Source organism: Hyperolius riggenbachi, chromosome 9 (genome assembly GCF_040937935.1).
Source record: "Hyperolius riggenbachi isolate aHypRig1 chromosome 9, aHypRig1.pri, whole genome shotgun sequence".
NCBI lineage: Eukaryota > Metazoa > Chordata > Amphibia > Anura > Hyperoliidae > Hyperolius > Hyperolius riggenbachi.
The window spans coordinates 298,867,595-298,887,886 of NC_090654.1; the positions used below are offsets into that span (position 1 = coordinate 298,867,595).

At 53.4% G+C, this 20,292-nt stretch overlaps 1 protein-coding gene across 1 annotated transcript in view; it reads left to right on the forward strand.

Moving 5' to 3' along the window:
* Positions 1-20,292, forward strand: part of CCNK (cyclin K) — a 77,917-nt gene that overhangs the window by 32,639 nt on the left and 24,986 nt on the right. Inside the window, exons 5-8 of the mRNA XM_068254793.1 lie at positions 4,149-4,254; positions 4,345-4,402; positions 13,663-13,832; positions 17,940-18,178. Of these exons, the coding sequence (XP_068110894.1) occupies positions 4,149-4,254; positions 4,345-4,402; positions 13,663-13,832; positions 17,940-18,178 (573 nt within the window). The remainder of the gene's footprint in view (positions 1-4,148; positions 4,255-4,344; positions 4,403-13,662; positions 13,833-17,939; positions 18,179-20,292) is intronic.

The following is a 20,292-nucleotide window of genomic DNA, read 5'->3' on the forward strand; positions in this document are numbered from 1 at the left end:
TGATAGTGCAGTACACACGTTATATAATAATACGCACTGATAGTGCAGTACACACGTTATATAATAATAATACACACTGATAGTGCAGTACACACGTTATATAATAATAATACGCACTGATAGTGCAGTACACACGTTATATAATAATAATACACACTGATAGTGCAGTACACACGTTATATAATAATAATACACACTGATAGTGCAGTACACACGTTATATAATAATAATACGCACTGATCGTGCAGTACACACGTTGTATAATAATAATCCACACTGATAGTGCAGTACACACGTTATAATATAATAATCCGCACTGATAGTGCAGTACACACGTTATATAATAATACACACTGATAGTGCAGTACACACGTTATATAATAATAATCCGCACTGATAGTCCATTACACACGTTATATAACAATAATACGCACTGATAGTGCATTACACACGTTATATAATAATAATACACACTGATAGTGCATTACACACGTTATATAATAATAATACACACTGATAGTGCAGTACACACACGTTATATAACAATAATACGCACTGATAGTGCAGTACACACGTTATATAATAATCATACGCACTGATAGTGCAGTACACACGTTATATAATAATAATACGTACTGATAGTGCAGTACACACGTTATATAATAATAATCTGCACTGATAGTGCAGTACACACGTTATATAATAATAATACACACTGATAGTGCAGTACACACGTTATATAATAATACGCACTGATAGTGCAGTACACACGTTATATAATAATAATACACACTGATAGTGCAGTACACACGTTATATAATAATAATACGCACTGACAGTGCAGTACACACGTTATATAATAATAATAATACGCACTGACAGTGCAGTACACACGTTTTATAATAATAATACGCACTGACAGTGCAGTACACACGTTATATAATAATAATACACACTGATAGTGCAGTACACACGTTATATAATAATACGCACTGATAGTGCAGTACACACGTTATATAATAATAATACACACTGATAGTGCAGTACACACGTTATATAATAATAATACGCACTGATAGTGCAGTACACACGTTATATAATAATAATACACACTGATAGTGCAGTACACACGTTATATAATAATAATACACACTGATAGTGCAGTACACACGTTATATAATAATAATACGCACTGATCGTGCAGTACACACGTTGTATAATAATAATCCACACTGATAGTGCAGTACACACGTTATAATATAATAATCCGCACTGATAGTGCAGTACACACGTTATATAATAATACACACTGATAGTGCAGTACACACGTTATATAATAATAATCCGCACTGATAGTGCATTACACACGTTATATAACAATAATACGCACTGATAGTGCATTACACACGTTATATAATAATAATACACACTGATAGTGCATTACACACGTTATATAATAATAATACACACTGATAGTGCAGTACACACACGTTATATAACAATAATACGCACTGATAGTGCAGTACACACGTTATATAATAATCATACGCACTGATAGTGCAGTACACACGTTATATAATAATAATACGCACTGATAGTGCAGTACACACGTTATATAATAATAATCTGCACTGATAGTGCAGTACACACGTTATATAATAATAATACACACTGATAGTGCAGTACACACGTTATATAATAATACGCACTGATAGTGCAGTACACACGTTATATAATAATAATACACACTGATAGTGCAGTACACACGTTATATAATAATAATACGCACTGATAGTGCAGTACACACGTTATATAATAATAATTCGCACTAATAGTGCAGTACACACGTTATATAATAATACACACTGATAGTGCAGTACACACGTTATATAATAATACACAATGATAGTGCAGTACACACGTTATATAATAATAATACACACTGATAGTGCAGTACACACGTTATATAATAATAATACGCACTGATAGTGCAGTACACACGTTATATAATAATAATTCGCACTAATAGTGCAGTACACACGTTATATAATAATAATAATAATACACACTGATAGTGCAGTACTCACGTTATATAATAATAATAATACACACTGATAGTGCAGTACACACGTTATATAATAATAATCCGCACTGATAGTGCAGTGCACACATTATATAATAATACACACTGATAGTGCAGGACACACGTTATATAATAATAATCCACACTGATAGTGCAGTACACACGTTATATAATAATAATACGCACTGGTAGTGCAGTACACACGTTATATAATAATACACACTGATAGTGCAGTACACACGTTATATAATAATAATCCGCACTGATAGTGCAGTACACACATTATAGATCAATAATAATAATCCGCACTGGTAGTGCAGTACACACGTTATATAATAATCTGCACTGTTAGTGCAGTACACACGTTATATAATAATAATCCGCACTGATAGTGCAATACACACGTTATATAATAATAATACACACTGATAGTGCAGTACACACGTTATATAATAATAATATACACTGACAGTGCAGTGCACACATTATATAATAATACGCACTGGTAGTGCAGTACTCACGTTATATAATAATAATACGCACTGATAGTGCAGTACACACGTTATATAATAATACACACTGACAGTGCAGTACACACGTTATATAATAATAATACGCACTGATAGTGCAGTACTCACGTTATATAATAATACGCACTGATAGTGCAGTACACACGTTATATAATAATAATACACACTGATAGTGCAGTACACACGTTATATAATAATCCGCACTGATAGTGCAGTACACACGTTATATAATAATAATACACACTGATAGTGCAGTACACACGTTATATAATAATAATAATACACACTGATAGTGCAGTACACACATTATATAATAATACACACTGATAGTGCAGTACACGTTATATAATAATAATCTGCACTGATAGTGCAGTACACACGTTATATAATAATAATACGCACGGATAGTGCAGTACACACGTTATATAATAATAATACGCACTGATCGTGCAGTACACACGTTATATAATAATAATACGCACTGATAGTGCAGTACACACGTTATATAATAATAATACACACTGATAGTGCAGTACACACGTTATATAATAATACACACTGATAGTGCAGTACACACGTTATATAATAATAATACGCACTGATAGTGCAGTACACACGTTATATAATAATAATACACACTGATAGTGCAGTACACACGTTATATATCAATAATAATACGCACTGATAGTGCAGTACACACGTTATATAATAATAATACGCACGGATAGTGCAGTACACACGTTATATAATAATAATACGCACTGATCGTGCAGTACACACGTTGTATAATAATAATCCACACTGATAGTGCAGTACACACGTTATAATATAATAATCCGCACTGATAGTGCAGTACACACGTTATATAATAATACACACTGATAGTGCAGTACACACGTTATATAATAATAATACACACTGATAGTGCAGTACACACGTTATATAATAATACGCACTGATAGTGCAGTACACACGTTATATATCAATAATAATACGCACTGATAGTGCAGTACACACGTTATATAATAATAATACGCACGGATAGTGCAGTACACACGTTATATAATAATAATACGCACTGATAGTGCAGTACACACGTTATATATCAATAATAATACGCACTGATAGTGCAGTACACACGTTATATAATAATAATACGCACGGATAGTGCAGTACACACGTTATATAATAATAATCCGCACTGACAGTGCAGTACTCACGTTATAGAATAATACGCACTGATAGTGCAGTACACACGTTATATAATAATACGCACTGATAGTGCAGTACACACGTTATATAACAATAATACGCACTGATAGTGCAGTACACACGTTATATATCAATAATAATACGCACGGATAGTGCAGTACACACGTTATATAATAATAATCCGCACTGACAGTGCAGTACTCACGTTATATAATAATACGCACTGATAGTGCAGTACACACGTTATATATCAATAATAATACGCACTGCTTCAGGCAGAGGTGATTGACTTGTATGGTGCTTTCTGTTTGTTGTGAGCGCAGGAGGAAGTTATGGTTCTTGAGAGGATTCTACTGCAGACCATCAAGTTTGACCTGCAGGTTGAGCACCCCTATCAGTTCCTCCTAAAATATGCCAAACAGCTGAAAGGTAAAGTGGCCTGAATAATGTGACCCCATGTTTACTGCTTCATCATTCACCTGTCACCGTCTACCTAATATAATAATGATATTTCTTCAGGAGACAAGAACAAGATCCAGAAGCTGGTGCAGATGGCCTGGACGTTTGTCAATGACAGGTATGCTTGTTTTCATAGAAGACTTTCTCTCAACTCCACTGTCCCTGCTCGTAACTTTCACTGCTCCTCCCCCCCCCCCACCCTCCTCACTGCTCCTCCCCCCCCCCCCCACCCTCCTCACTGCTCCTCCTCCCCCCCCACCCTCCTCACTGCTCCTCCTCCTCCCCCCACCCTCCTCACTGCTCCTCCTCCCCCCACCCTCCTCACTGCTCCTCCCCCCCCACCCTCCTCACTGCTCCTCCTCCCCCCCACCCTCCTCACTGCTCCTCCTCCCCCCCCACCCTCCTCACTGCTCCTCCTCCCCCACCCACCCTCCTCACTGCTCCTCCTCCCCCACCCACCCTCCTCACTGCTCCTCCCCCCCCCCTTACTTTTCCTCCTCCCCCCCCCCCTCCTCACTGCTCCTCCTCCCCCCACCCTCCTCACTGCTCCTCCTCCCCCCCCCTCCTCACTGCTCCTCCCCCCCACCCTCCTCACTGCTCCTCCCCCCACCCACCCTCCTCACTGCTCCTCCTCCCCCACCCTGCTCCTCCCCCCCACCCTCCTCCCTGCTCCTCCCCCCACCCTCCTCACTGCTCCTCCTCCCCTCCACCCTCCTAACTGCTCCTCCCCCCCCCCCCACCCTCCTCACTGCTCCTCCCCCCCCCCACCCTCCTCACTGCTCCTCCTCCCCCCCCACCCTCCTCACTGCTCCTCCTCCTCCCCCCACCCTCCTCACTGCTCCTCCTCCCCCCACCCTCCTCACTGCTCCTCCCCCCCCACCCTCCTCACTGCTCCTCCTCCCCCCCACCCTCCTCACTGCTCCTCCTCCCCCCCCACCCTCCTCACTGCTCCTCCTCCCCCACCCACCCTCCTCACTGCTCCTCCTCCCCCACCCACCCTCCTCACTGCTCCTCCCCCCCCTTACTTTTCCTCCTCCCCCCCCCCCTCCTCACTGCTCCTCCTCCCCCCACCCTCCTCACTGCTCCTCCTCCCCCCCCTCCTCACTGCTCCTCCCCCCCACCCTCCTCACTGCTCCTCCCCCCACCCACCCTCCTCACTGCTCCTCCTCCCCCACCCTGCTCCTCCCCCCCACCCTCCTCCCTGCTCCTCCCCCCACCCTCCTCACTGCTCCTCCTCCCCTCCACCCTCCTAACTGCTCCTCCTCCCCTCCACCCTCCTCACTTCTCCTCCTCCCCCCCCCCTCCTCCTCACTGCTCCTCCTCCCCGCCCTCCTCCTCACTGCTCCTCCTCCCCCCCACCCTCCTCACTGCTCCTCCCCCCCACCCTCCTCACTGCGACCCCCACCACAGCTCAGTTTCGCTTTCTCCTGTTGGCGGCCCTGCGACCCCCACCACAGCTCAGTTTCGCTTTCTCCTCTTGGCAGCCCTGCGACCCCCACCACAGCTCAGTTCCAGTTTCTCCTGTCAGCGGCCCTGCGACCCCCACCACAGCTCAGTTTCGCTTTCTCCTTTCGGCGGCCCTGCGACCCCCACCACAGCTCCATTTCGCTTTCTCCTGTTGGCGGCCCTGCGGCCCCCACCACAGCTCAGTTCCGCTTTCTCCTGTTGGCGGCCCCCACCACAGCTCAGTTTCGCTTTCTCCTGTCGGCGGCCCTGCGACCCCCACCACAGCTCAGTTTCGCTTTCTCCTGTTGGCGGCCCTGCGGCCCCCACCACAGCTCAGTTCCGCTTTCTCCTGTTGGCGGCCCCCACCACAGCTCAGTTTCACTTTCTCCTGTTGGCGGCCCTGCGACCCCCACCACAGCTCAGTTTCGCTTTCTCCTGTTGGCGGCCCTGCGACCCCCACCACAGCTCAGTTTCGCTTTCTCCTCTTGGCAGCCCTGCGACCCCCACCACAGCTCAGTTCCAGTTTCTCCTGTCAGCGGCCCTGCGACCCCCACCACAGCTCAGTTTCGCTTTCTCCTGTCGGCGGCCCTGCGACCCCCACCACAGCTCCATTTCGCTTTCTCCTGTTGGCGGCCCTGCGGCCCCCACCACAGCTCAGTTCCGCTTTCTCCTGTTGGCGGCCCCCACCACAGCTCAGTTTCGCTTTCTCCTGTCGGCGGCCCTGCGACCCCCACCACAGCTCAGTTTCGCTTTCTCCTGTTGGCGGCCCTGCGGCCCCCACCACAGCTCAGTTCCGCTTTCTCCTGTTGGCGGCCCCCACCACAGCTCAGTTTCGCTTTCTCCTGTTGGCGGCCCTGCGACCCCCACCACAGCTCAGTTTCGCTTTCTCCTCTTGGCAGCCCTGCGACCCCCACCACAGCTCAGTTTCGCCTTTCTCCTGTCGCCGGCCCTGCAACCCCCACCACGGCTCAGTTTCGCTTTCTCCTCTTGGCAGCCCTGCAACCCCCACCACGGCTCAGTTTCGCTTTCTCCTGTCTGTGACTCCCACCACAGCTCAGTTTCGCTTTCTCCAGTCTGCGGCCCCCACCACAGCTCAGTTCCGCTTTCTCCTGTTGGCGGCCCCCACCACGGCTCAGTTTCGCTTTCTCCTCTTGGCAGCCCTGCGACCCCCACCACGGCTCAGTTTCGCTTTCTCCTGTCTGTGACCCCCACCACAGCTCAGTTTCGCCTTTCTCCTGTCGCCGGCCCTGCGACCCCCACCACAGCTCAGTTTCGCTTTCTGCTGTCGGCGGCCCTGCGACCCCCACCACAGCTCAGTTTCGCTTTCTCCTGTCTGTGACCCTGCGACCCCCACCACAACTCGGTTTCGCTTTCTCCTGTTGGCGGCCCTGCGACCCCCACCACGGCTCAGTTTCGCTTTCTCCTGTCGGCGGCCCTGCGACACCCACCACAGCTCAGTTTCGCTTTCTCCTGTCGGCGGCCCTGCGACCCCCACCACAGCTCAGTTTCGCTTTCTCCTGTCGGCGGCCCTGCGACCCCCACCACAGCTCAGTTTCGCTTTCTCCTGTCTGTGACCCCCACCACAGCTCAGTTTCGCTTTCTCCAGTCTGCGGCCCCCACCACGGCTCAGTTTCGCTTTCTCCTCTTGGCAGCCCTGCGACCCCCACCACGGCTCAGTTTCGCTTTCTCCTGTCTGTGACCCCCACCACAGCTCAGTTTCGCTTTCTCCTGTCTGCGACCCCCACCACGGCTCAGTTTCGCTTTCTCCTGTCTGCGACCCCCACCACAGCTCAGTTTCGCTTTCTGCTGTCGGCGGCCCTGCGACCCCCACCACAGCTCAGTTTCGCTTTCTCCTGTCTGTGACCCTGCGACCCCCACCACAACTCGGTTTCGCTTTCTCCTGTTGGCGGCCCTGCGACCCCCACCACGGCTCAGTTTCGCTTTCTCCTGTCGGCGGCCCTGCGACACCCACCACAGCTCAGTTTCGCTTTCTCCTGTCGGCGGCCCTGCGACCCCCACCACAGCTCAGTTTCGCTTTCTCCTGTCGGCGGCCCTGCGACCCCCACCACAGCTCAGTTTCGCTTTCTCCTGTCTGTGACCCCCACCACAGCTCAGTTTCGCTTTCTCCAGTCTGCGGCCCCCACCACGGCTCAGTTTCGCTTTCTCCTCTTGGCAGCCCTGCGACCCCCACCACGGCTCAGTTTCGCTTTCTCCTGTCTGTGACCCCCACCACAGCTCAGTTTCGCTTTCTCCTGTCTGCGACCCTGCGACCCCCACCACAGCTCAGTTTCGCTTTCTGCTGTCGGCGGCCCTGCGACCCCCACCACAGCTCAGTTTCGCTTTCTCCTGTCTGTGACCCTGCGACCCCCACCACAACTCAGTTTCGCTTTCTCCTGTTGGCGGCGAGGCGACCCCCACCACGGCTCAGTTTCGCTTTCTCCTGTCGGCGGCCCTGCGACCCCCACCACAGCTCAGTTTCGCTTTCTCCTGTCGGCGGCCCTGCGACCCCCACCACAGCTCAGTTTCGCTTTCTCCTGTCGGCGGCCCTGCGACCCCCACCACAGCTCAGTTTCGCTTTCTCCTGTCGGCGGCCCTGCAACCCCCACCACAGCTCAGTTTCGCTTTCTCCTGTTGGCGGCCCTGCGGCCCCCACCACAGCTCAGTTCCGCTTTCTCCTGTTGGCGGCCCCCACCACAGCTCAGTTTCGCTTTCTCCTGTTGGCGGCCCTGCGACCCCCACCACAGCTCAGTTTCGCTTTCTCCTGTCTGTGACCCTGCGACCCCCACCACAGCTCAGTTTCGCTTTCTCCTGTCCGTGGCCCTGCGACCCCCACCACAGCTCAGTTTCGCTTTCTCCTGTTGGCGGCCTTGCGACCCCCACCACAGCTCAGTTTCGCTTTCTCCTCTTGGCAGCCCTGCGACCCCCACCACAGCTCAGTTCCAGTTTCTCCTGTCAGCGGCCCTGCGACCCCCACCACAGCTCAGTTTCGCTTTCTCCTGTCGGTGGCCCTGCGACCCCCACCACAGCTCAGTTTCGCTTTCTCCTGTTGGCGGCCCTGCGACCCCCACCACAGCTCAGTTTCGCTTTCTCCTCTTGGCAGCCCTGCGACCCCCACCACCGCTCAGTTCCAGTTTCTCCTGTCAGCGGCCCTGCGACCCCCACCACAGCTCAGTTTCGCTTTCTCCTGTCGGCGGCCCTGCGACCCCCACCACAGCTCAGTTTCGCTTTCTCCTGTCGGCGGCCCTGCGACCCCCACCACAGCTCAGTTTCGCTTTCTCCTGTCGGCGGCCCTGCAACCCCCACCACAGCTCAGTTTCGCTTTCTCCTGTTGGCGGCCCTGCGGCCCCCACCACAGCTCAGTTCCGCTTTCTCCTGTTGGCGGCCCCCACCACAGCTCAGTTTCGCTTTCTCCTGTTGGCGGCCCTGCGACCCCCACCACAGCTCAGTTTCGCCTTTCTCCTGTCGCCGGCCCTGCGACCCCCACCACGGCTCAGTTTCGCTTTCTCCTGTCTGCGACCCCCACCACGGCTCAGTTTCGCTTTCTCCTGTCTGCGACCCCCACCACGGCTCAGTTTCGCTTTCTCCTGTCTGTGACCCCCACCACAGCTCAGTTTCGCTTTCTCCTGTCGCCGGCCCTGCGACCCCCACCACAGCTCAGTTTCGCTTTCTCCTGTCTGCGACCCTGCGACCCCCACCACAGCTCAGTTTCGCTTTCTGCTGTCGGCGGCCCTGCGACCCCCACCACAGCTCAGTTTCGCTTTCTCCTGTCTGTGACCCTGCGACCCCCACCACAACTCAGTTTCGCTTTCTCCTGTTGGCGGCGAGGCGACCCCCACCACGGCTCAGTTTCGCTTTCTCCTGTCGGCGGCCCTGCGACCCCCACCACAGCTCAGTTTCGCTTTCTCCTGTCGGCGGCCCTGCGACCCCCACCACAGCTCAGTTTCGCTTTCTCCTGTCGGCGGCCCTGCGACCCCCACCACAGCTCAGTTTCGCTTTCTCCTGTCGGCGGCCCTGCAACCCCCACCACAGCTCAGTTTCGCTTTCTCCTGTTGGCGGCCCTGCGGCCCCCACCACAGCTCAGTTCCGCTTTCTCCTGTTGGCGGCCCCCACCACAGCTCAGTTTCGCTTTCTCCTGTTGGCGGCCCTGCGACCCCCACCACAGCTCAGTTTCGCTTTCTCCTGTCTGTGACCCTGCGACCCCCACCACAGCTCAGTTTCGCTTTCTCCTGTCCGTGGCCCTGCGACCCCCACCACAGCTCAGTTTCGCTTTCTCCTGTTGGCGGCCTTGCGACCCCCACCACAGCTCAGTTTCGCTTTCTCCTCTTGGCAGCCCTGCGACCCCCACCACAGCTCAGTTCCAGTTTCTCCTGTCAGCGGCCCTGCGACCCCCACCACAGCTCAGTTTCGCTTTCTCCTGTCGGTGGCCCTGCGACCCCCACCACAGCTCAGTTTCGCTTTCTCCTGTTGGCGGCCCTGCGACCCCCACCACAGCTCAGTTTCGCTTTCTCCTCTTGGCAGCCCTGCGACCCCCACCACCGCTCAGTTCCAGTTTCTCCTGTCAGCGGCCCTGCGACCCCCACCACAGCTCAGTTTCGCTTTCTCCTGTCGGCGGCCCTGCGACCCCCACCACAGCTCAGTTTCGCTTTCTCCTGTCGGCGGCCCTGCGACCCCCACCACAGCTCAGTTTCGCTTTCTCCTGTCGGCGGCCCTGCAACCCCCACCACAGCTCAGTTTCGCTTTCTCCTGTTGGCGGCCCTGCGGCCCCCACCACAGCTCAGTTCCGCTTTCTCCTGTTGGCGGCCCCCACCACAGCTCAGTTTCGCTTTCTCCTGTTGGCGGCCCTGCGACCCCCACCACAGCTCAGTTTCGCCTTTCTCCTGTCGCCGGCCCTGCGACCCCCACCACGGCTCAGTTTCGCTTTCTCCTGTCTGCGACCCCCACCACGGCTCAGTTTCGCTTTCTCCTGTCTGCGACCCCCACCACGGCTCAGTTTCGCTTTCTCCTGTCTGTGACCCCCACCACAGCTCAGTTTCGCTTTCTCCTGTCGCCGGCCCTGCGACCCCCACCACAGCTCAGTTTCGCTTTCTGCTGTCGGCGGCCCTGCGACCCCCACCACAGCTCAGTTTCGCTTTCTCCTGTCGCCGGCCCTGCAACCCCCACCACAGCTCAGTTTCGCTTTCTCCTCTTGGCAGCCCTGCGACCCCCACCACAGCTCAGTTTCGCCTTTCTCCTGTCGCCGGCCCTGCAACCCCCACCACGGCTCAGTTTCGCTTTCTCCTGTCTGTGACCCCCACCACAGCTCAGTTTCGCTTTCTCCAGTCTGCGGCCCCCACCACAGCTCAGTTCCGCTTTCTCCTGTTGGCGGCCCCCACCACGGCTCAGTTTCGCTTTCTCCTCTTGGCAGCCCTGCGACCCCCACCACGGCTCAGTTTCGCTTTCTCCTGTCTGTGACCCCCACCACGGCTCAGTTTCGCTTTCTCCTGTCTGTGACCCCCACCACAGCTCAGTTTCGCTTTCTCCTGTCTGCGACCCCCACCACAGCTCAGTTTCGCTTTCTCCTGTCTGTGACCCTGCGACCCCCACCACAACTCAGTTTTGCTTTCTCCTGTTGGCGGCCCTGCGACCCCCACCACGGCTCAGTTTCGCTTTCTCCTGTCGGCGGCCCTGCGACCCCCACCACAGCTCAGTTTCGCTTTCTCCTGTCGGCGGCCCTGCGACCCACAGCTCAGTTTCGCTTTCTCCTGTCGGCGGCCCTGCGACCCCCACCACAGCTCAGTTTCGCTTTCTCCTGTCGGCGGCCCTGCAACCCCCACCACAGCTCAGTTTCGCTTTCTCCTGTTGGCGGCCCTGCGGCCCCCACCACAGCTCAGTTCCGCTTTCTCCTGTTGGCGGCCCCCACCACAGCTCAGTTTCGCTTTCTCCTGTTGGCGGCCCCCACCACAGCTCCGTTTCGCTTTCTCCTGTCTGTGACCCTGCGACCCCCACCACAGCTCAGTTTCGCTTTCTCCTGTTGGCGGCCCTGCGACCCCCACCACAGCTCAGTTTCGCTTTCTCCTCTTGGCGGCCCCCACCACGGCTCAGTTTCGCTTTCTCCTTTTGGCAGCCCTGCGACCCCCACCACAGCTCAGTTCCAGTTTCTCCTGTCAGCGGCCCTGCGACCCCCACCACAGCTCAGTTTCGCTTTCTCCTGTCGGCGGCCCTGCGACCCCCACCACAGCTCAGTTTCGCTTTCTCCTGTCGGCGGCCCTGCGACCCCCACCACAGCTCAGTTTCGCTTTCTCCTGTCGGCGGCCCTGCAACCCCCACCACAGCTCAGTTTCGCTTTCTCCTGTTGGCGGCCCTGCGGCCCCCACCACAGCTCAGTTTCGCTTTCTCCTGTTGGCGGCCCTGCGGCCCCCACCACAGCTCAGTTCCGCTTTCTCCTGTTGGCAGCCCTGCGACCCCCACCACAGCTCAGTTTCGCTTTCTCCTGTTGGCGGCCCTGCGACCCCCACCACAGCTCAGTTTCGCTTTCTCCTCTTGGCAGCCCTGCGACCCCCACCACAGCTCAGTTCCAGTTTCTCCTGTCAGCGGCCCTGCGACCCCCACCACAGCTCAGTTTCGCCTTTCTCCTGTCGCCGGCCCTGCGACCCCCACCACGGCTCAGTTTCGCTTTCTCCTGTCTGCGACCCCCACCACGGCTCAGTTTCGCTTTCTCCTGTCTGCGACCCCCACCACGGCTCAGTTTCGCTTTCTCCTGTCTGCGACCCCCACCACGGCTCAGTTTCGCTTTCTCCTGTCTGCGACCCCCACCACGGCTCAGTTTCGCTTTCTCCTGTCTGCGACCCCCACCACGGCTCGGTTTCGCTTTCTCCTGTCTGCGACCCCCACCACGGCTCAGTTTCGCTTTCTCCTGTCTGCGACCCCCACCACGGCTCAGTTTCGCTTTCTGCTGTCAGCGGCCCTGCGACCCCCACCACAGCTCAGTTTCGCTTTCTCCTGTCTGCGACCTCCACCACAGCTCAGTTTCGCTTTCTCCTGTCTGCGACCCCCACCACGGCTCAGTTTCGCTTTCTCCTGTCTGCGGCCCTGCGACCCCCACCACAGCTCAGTTTCGCTTTCTCCTGTTGGCGGCCCTGCGGCCCCCACCACAGCTCAGTTTCGCTTTCTCCTGTCTGCGACCCCCACCACGGCTCAGTTTCGCTTTCTCCTGTCTGCGACCTCCACCACAGCTCAGTTTCGCTTTCTGCTGTCGGCGGCCCTGCGACCCCCACCACAGCTCAGTTTCGCTTTCTCCTGTTGGCGGCCCTGCGACCTCCACCACAGCTCAGTTTCGCTTTCTCCTGTTGGCAGCCCTGGCCACACGTATCCTTGTTTGCGCTCCCATCGCCAGGAGAGTCCGGAGTAGACGCAGTACGAGAAAACCTCATACTGCACAGAACGTTCCAGGTGAAGGCCAGGGCCGCGCGGGTGCAGTGGGCAGCTACAGGCGAAACGCAGATGCGTCGGGGGAAACGGAGGATTGTGTTGTAAATTTTCAGGTGGCTTGTAAATGATTGTAGCATTGTATTGTTAGTAAGCATTCATGTAAAGCTGGCCTGTAGTGCCTATGCAGCAGTGTGCTCCTCATAGGGTGAGCAGAGATGGGACAGGTACCCACCCCCCCCCCCCCCCCCCCCCCCCCCCAGCAGCTGCAGAGTTTCTGCTTCTAGGGCAGGGGATGAGGACATTTGGGCTGCACTGATATTCTGCTTCTAGGGCAGGGGATCAGGACATTTCGGCTGCACTGATATTCTGCTTCTAGGGCAGGGGATGAGGACATTTGGGCTGCACTGATCACACAGGTACTCTTTCCTTAGTGGTTCTCACTTTTCCTTACTCCTCACTGTAGTGGGCAGATTTGGAGAAGCTTTGCCTAGGATTCCATAATAAATGTGCGTTTTCCTCCTGCAGCCTTTGCACCACGCTGTCTCTGCAGTGGGAGCCGGAGATCATTGCCGTGGCCGTCATGTACCTCGCCGGAAGACTCTGCAAGTTTGAGATACAAGAGTGGACGTCTAAGCCGATGTACAGGAGGTGGTGGGAGCAGTTTGTGCAGGATGTGCCGGTAGATGTGCTGGAAGGTACGCTGTCACCTTGTGATATAGTCACAGCACTTGCCAAGTTTCCTCAATCTTTGTGTAGGAGATGGAATCCCTGCAGAGATTGTATGGTGTATGGCAGCATGTGACATTGCTGTGTATCCCTGCAGAGACTGTATGGTGTATGGGCAGCATGTGACATTGCTGTGTATCCCTGCAGAGATTGTATGGTGTATGGGCAGCATGTGACATTGCTGTGTGTTCCTGCAGAGATTGTATGGTGTATGGGCAGCATGTGACATTGGTGTGTGCTCCTGCAGAGACTGTATGGTGTATGGGCAGCATGTGACATTGCTGTGTATCCCTGCAGAGACTGTATGGTGTATGGGCAGCATGTGACATTGCTGTGTATCCCTGCAGAGATTGTATGGTGTATGGCAGCATGTGACATTGCTGTGTATCCCTGCAGAGATTGTATGGTGTATGGGCAGCATGTGACATTGCTGTGTATCCCTGCAGAGACTGTATGGTGTATAGGCAGCATGAGACATTGCTGTGTATCCCTGCAGAGATTGTATGGTGTATGGGCAGCATGTGACATTGCTGTGTGTCCCTGCAGAGACTGTATAGTGTATGGCAGCATGAGACATTGCTGTGTGCTCCTGCAGAGACTGTATGGTGTATGGGCAGCAGATGACATTGCTGTGTATCCCTGCAGAGATTGTATGGTGTATGGCAGCATGAGACCTTGCTGTGTATCCCTGCAGAGATTGTATGGTGTATGGGCAGCATGTGACATTGCTGTGTGCTCCTGCAGAGATTGTATGGTGTATGGCAGCATGTGACATTGCTGTGTATCCCTGCAGAGATTGTATGGTGTATGGCAGCATGTGACATTGCTGTGTGTCCCTGCAGAGATTGTATGGTGTATGGCAGCATGTGACATTGCTGTGTATCCCTGCAGAGATTGTATGGGCAGCATGTGACATTGCTGTGTATCCCTGCAGAGACTGTATGGTGTATGGGCAGCATGTGACATTGCTGTGTATCCCTGCAGAGACTGTATGGTGTATGGGCAGCATGTGACATTGCTGTGTGTCCCTGCAGAGATTGTATGGTGTATGGGCAGCATGTGACATTGCTGTGTGTCCCTGCAGAGATTGTATGGTGTATGGGCAGCAGATGACATTGCTGTGTATCCCTGCAGAGATTGTATGGTGTATGGCAGCATGAGACCTTGCTGTGTATCCCTGCAGAGATTGTATGGTGTATGGGCAGCATGTGACATTGCTGTGTGTCCCTGCAGAGATTGTATGGTGTATGGGCAGCATGAGACATTGCTGTGTGTTCCTGCAGAGATTGTATGGTGTATGGGCAGCATGTGACATTGCTGTGTGTCCCTGCAGAGACTGTATGGTGTATGGGCAGCATGTGACATTGCTGTGTATCCCTGCAGAGATTGTATGGTGTATGGGCAGCATGTGACATTGCTGTGTGTCCCTGCAGAGATTGTATGGTGTATGGGCAGCATGTGACATTGCTGTGTGCTCCTGCAGAGATTGTATGGTGTATGGCAGCATGTGACATTGCTGTGTATCCCTGCAGAGATTGTATGGTGTATGGGCAGCATGTGACATTGCTGTGTGTCCCTGCAGAGATTGTATGGTTTATGGGCAGCATGTGACATTGCTGTGTATCCCTGCAGAGATTGTATGGTGTATGGGCAGCATGTGACATTGCTGTGTATCCCTGCAGAGATTGTATGGTGTATGGGCAGCATGTGACATTGCTGTGTATCCCTGCAGAGACTGTATGGTGTATGGGTAGCATGTGACATTGCTGTGTATCCCTGCAGAGATTGTATGGTGTATGGGCAGCATGTGACATTGCTGTGTGTCCCTGCAGAGACTGTATGGTGTATGGGCAGCATGTGACATTGCTGTGTGTCCCTGCAGAGACTGTATGGTGTATGGGCAGCATGTGACATTGCTGTGTATCCCTGCAGAGATTGTATGGTGTATGGGCAGCATGTGACATTGCTGTGTGTCCCTGCAGAGATTGTATGGTGTATGGGCAGCATGTGACATTGCTGTGTATCCCTGCAGAGATTGTATGGTGTATGGGCAGCAGGTGACATTGCTGTGTATCCCTGCAGAGATTGTATGGTGTATGGCAGCATGTGACATTGCTGTGTGTCCCTGCAGAGACTGTATGGTGTATGGGCAGCATGTGACATTGCTGTGTGTCCCTGCAGAGATTGTATGGTGTATGGGCAGCAGATGACATTGCTGTGTGCTCCTGCAGAGATTGTATGGTGTATGGGCAGCATGTGAAATTGCTGTGTGTCCCTGCAGAGATTGTATGGTGTATGGGCAGCATGTGACATTGCTGTGTGTCCCTGCAGAGATTGTATGGTGTATGGGCAGCATGTGACATTGCTGTGTATCCCTGCAGAGATTGTATGGTGTATGGGCAGCATGTGACATTGCTGTGTGTTCCTGCAGAGACTGTATGGTGTATGGGCAGCATGTGACATTGCTGTGTGTCCCTGCAGAGATTGTATGGTGTATGGGCAGCATGTGACATTGCTGTGTGTCCCTGCAGAGATTGTATGGTGTATGGGCAGCATGTGACATTGCTGTGTATCCCTGCAGAGATTGTATGGTGTATGGGCAGCATGTGACATTGCTGTGTGTTCCTGCAGAGACTGTATGGTGTATGGGCAGCATGTGACATTGCTGTGTGTCCCTGCAGAGATTGTATGGTGTATGGGCAGCATGTGACATTGCTGTGTGTCCCTGCAGAGATTGTATGGTGTATGGGCAGCATGTGACATTGCTGTGTGTCCCTGCAGAGATTGTATGGTGTATGGGCAGCATGTGACATTGCTGTGTATCCCTGCAGAGATTGTATGGTGTATGGGCAGCAGGTGACATTGCTGTGTATCCCTGCAGAGATTGTATGGTGTATGGCAGCATGTGACATTGCTGTGTGTCCCTGCAGAGACTGTATGGTGTATGGGCAGCATGTGACATTGCTGTGTGTCCCTGCAGAGATTGTATGGTGTATGGGCAGCAGATGACATTGCTGTGTGCTCCTGCAGAGATTGTATGGTGTATGGGCAGCATGTGAAATTGCTGTGTGTCCCTGCAGAGATTGTATGGTGTATGGGCAGCATGTGACATTGCTGTGTGTCCCTGCAGAGATTGTATGGTGTATGGGCAGCATGTGACATTGCTGTGTATCCCTGCAGAGATTGTATGGTGTATGGGCAGCATGTGACATTGCTGTGTGTTCCTGCAGAGACTGTATGGTGTATGGGCAGCATGTGACATTGCTGTGTGTCCCTGCAGAGACTGTATGGTGTATGGGCAGCATGTGACATTGCTGTGTGCTCCTGCAGAGATTGTATGGTGTATGGGCAGCATGAGACATTGCTGTGTATCCCTGCAGAGACTGTATGGTGTATGGGCAGCAGATGGCAGAGACTGTATGGTGTATGGGCAGCATGTGACATTGCTGTGTATCCCTGCAGAGACTGTATAGTGTATGGGCAGCAGATGACATTGCTGTGTGCTCCTGCAGAGATTGTATGGTGTATGGGCAGCAGATGACATTGCTGTGTGCTCCTGCAGAGATTGTATGGTGTATGGGCAGCAGATGACATTGCTGTGTGCTCCTGCAGAGATTGTATGGTGTATGGGCAGCATGAGACATTGCTGTGTATCCCTGCAGAGACTGTATGGTGTATGGGCAGCAGATGGCAGAGATTGTATGGTGTATGGGCAGCAGATGACATTGCTGTGTATCCCTGCAGAGATTGTATGGTGTATGGGCAGCATGTGACATTGCTGTGTGTCCCTGCAGAGACTGTATGGTGTATGGGCAGCATGTGACATTGCTGTGTGCTCCTGCAGAGATTGTATGGTGTATGGGCAGCATGAGACATTGCTGTGTATCCCTGCAGAGACTGTATGGTGTATGGGCAGCAGATGGCAGAGACTGTATGGTGTATGGGCAGCATGTGACATTGCTGTGTATCCCTGCAGAGACTGTATAGTGTATGGGCAGCAGATGACATTGCTGTGTGCTCCTGCAGAGACTGTATGGTGTATGGGCAGCAGATAACATTGCTGTGTATCCCTGCAGATATCTGTCACCAGATCCTGGACTTGTACTCACAAGGGAAGCAGCAGATGCCGCATCACGGAGCTCAGCAGCAGTCTCCGCAGGTTCAGGCACAGATTGCTGCTGTCCAGGCTCAGATGCCATCACAGATCCCCGACATCCAGATCGGTCAGACAAAGGAGACTCAGCAGCCGGCAGCTCAGCAGGCCAAGAAGCCATCGCCGCAGTCCAGCCCACCCAGACAGACCAAGAGGCTGCTGGTATGCCAAACACACAGCTAGATTCTTCAGTGATTTCTCTTTTTATACTTTCCTTTTCCTGACATAAAGTAAAACGAGGAAAAATAAGGCAGCTACTTCCCCTGTCCTCTCTCGGCCCCTCGTTCCTGCGCTGTCACCCACGTTTCCGGTATTCAATGCGCCAACAAGGACCCTCACAAGATTCTGGAAGCACTGACTCTGTACCAGACTGCTTCCAAAGATGTGCGACTCCATACTGCGCGCTGGCTTGTGCATGCGCAGGACAGAGCCGCCTGTCTATGGAAGCGTTCAGGTACCTGAGCTCCGTATTGCACGCTGGCTTGAGCATGCGCAGGACAGAGCCGCCCTTCTTTGGAAGCGTTCAGGTACCTGAGCTCCGTATTGCACGCTGGCTTGTGAATGCGCAGGACAGAGCCGCCTGTCTATGGAAGCATTCAGGTACCTGAGCTCCGTATTGCGCTTGTGAATGCGCAGGACAGAGCCGCCTGTCTATGGAAGCATTCATGTACCTGAGCTCCATATTGCACGCTGGCTTGTGCATGCGCAGGACAGAGCCGCCTGTCTATGGAAGCATTCATGTACCTGAGCTCCGTATTGCACGCTGGCTTGTGCATGCGCAGGACAGAGCCGCCTGTCTATGGAAGCATTCATGTACCTGAGCTCCGTATTGCGCGCTGGCTTGTGCATGCGCAGGACAGAGCCGCCTGTCTATGGAAGCATTCATGTACCTGAGCTCCGTATTGCGCTTGTGAATGCGCAGGACAGAGCCGCCCGTCTTTGGAAGCATTCATGTACCTGAGCTCCGTATTGCGCTTGTGAATGCGCAGGACAGAGCCGCCCATCTTTGGAAGCATTCGGGTGCCTGAGCTCCATATTGCGCTTGTGCATGCGCAGGACAGAGCCGCCCGTCTTTGGAAGCATTCGGGTACCTGAGCTCCATATTGCGCTTGTGCATGCGCAGGACTGGGCCCGCCCGTCTTTGGAAGCATTTGGGTACCTGAGCTCCGTATTGCGCTTGTGCATGCGCAGGACAGAGCCACCCGTCTTTGGAAGCATTTGGGTACCTGAGCTCCATATTGCGCTTGTGCATGCGCAGGACAGAGCCGCCCGTCTTTGGAAGCATTTGGGTACCTGAGCTCCATATTGCGCTTGTGCATGCGCAGGACAGAGCCGCCCGTCTTTGGAAGCATTCAGGTACCTGAGCTCCGTATTGCACTTGTGCATGCGCAGGACAGAGCCGCCTGTCTTTGGAAGCATTCAGGTACCTGAGCTCCGTATTGCGCTTGTGCATGCGCAGGACAGAGCCGCCCGTCTTTGGAAGCATTCAGGTACCTGAGCTCCGTATTGCACTTGTGCATGCGCAGGACTGGGCCGCCCGTCTGTGGAAGCATTCGGGTACCTGAGCTCCGTATTGCGCTTGTGCATGCGCAGGACTGGGCCCGCCCGTCTTTGGAAGCATTTGGGTACCTGAGCTCCGTATTGCGCTTGTGCATGCGCAGGACAGAGCCGCCCGTCTTTGGAAGCATTCAGGTACCTGAGCTCCGTATTGCGTTAGTGCATGCACAGGACAGAGCCACCCGTATTTGGAAGCATTCGGGTACCTGAGCTCCATATTGCGCTTGTGCATGCGCAGGACAGAGCCACCCGTCTTTGGAAGCATTCAGGTACCTGAGCTCCGTATTGCACTTGTGCATGCGCAGGACTGGGCCGCCCGTCTGTGGAAGCATTCGGGTACCTGAGCTCCGTATTGCGCTTGTGCATGCGCAGGACAGAGCCGCCCGTCTTTGGAAGCATTCGGGTACCTGAGCTCCGTATTGCGCTTGTGCATGCGCAGGACAGAGCCGCCTGTCTTTGGAAGCATTCGGGTACCTGAGCTCCATATTGCACTTGTGCATGCGCAGGACAGAGCCGCCCATCTTTGGAAGCATTCAGGTACCTGAGCTCCGTATTGCGCTTGTGCATGCGCAGGACAGAGCCGCCCGTCTGTGGAAGCATTCGGGTCATGTGTGCTTCCAAAGCCTTCCGGGGCTCCTAAGGTTGGGAAATGTGAAGGGGGCGGGCACTGTGACGAGAGCCCTGAGAGGGGGCAGGGAAGGCTGTATAGGATGCTGAGG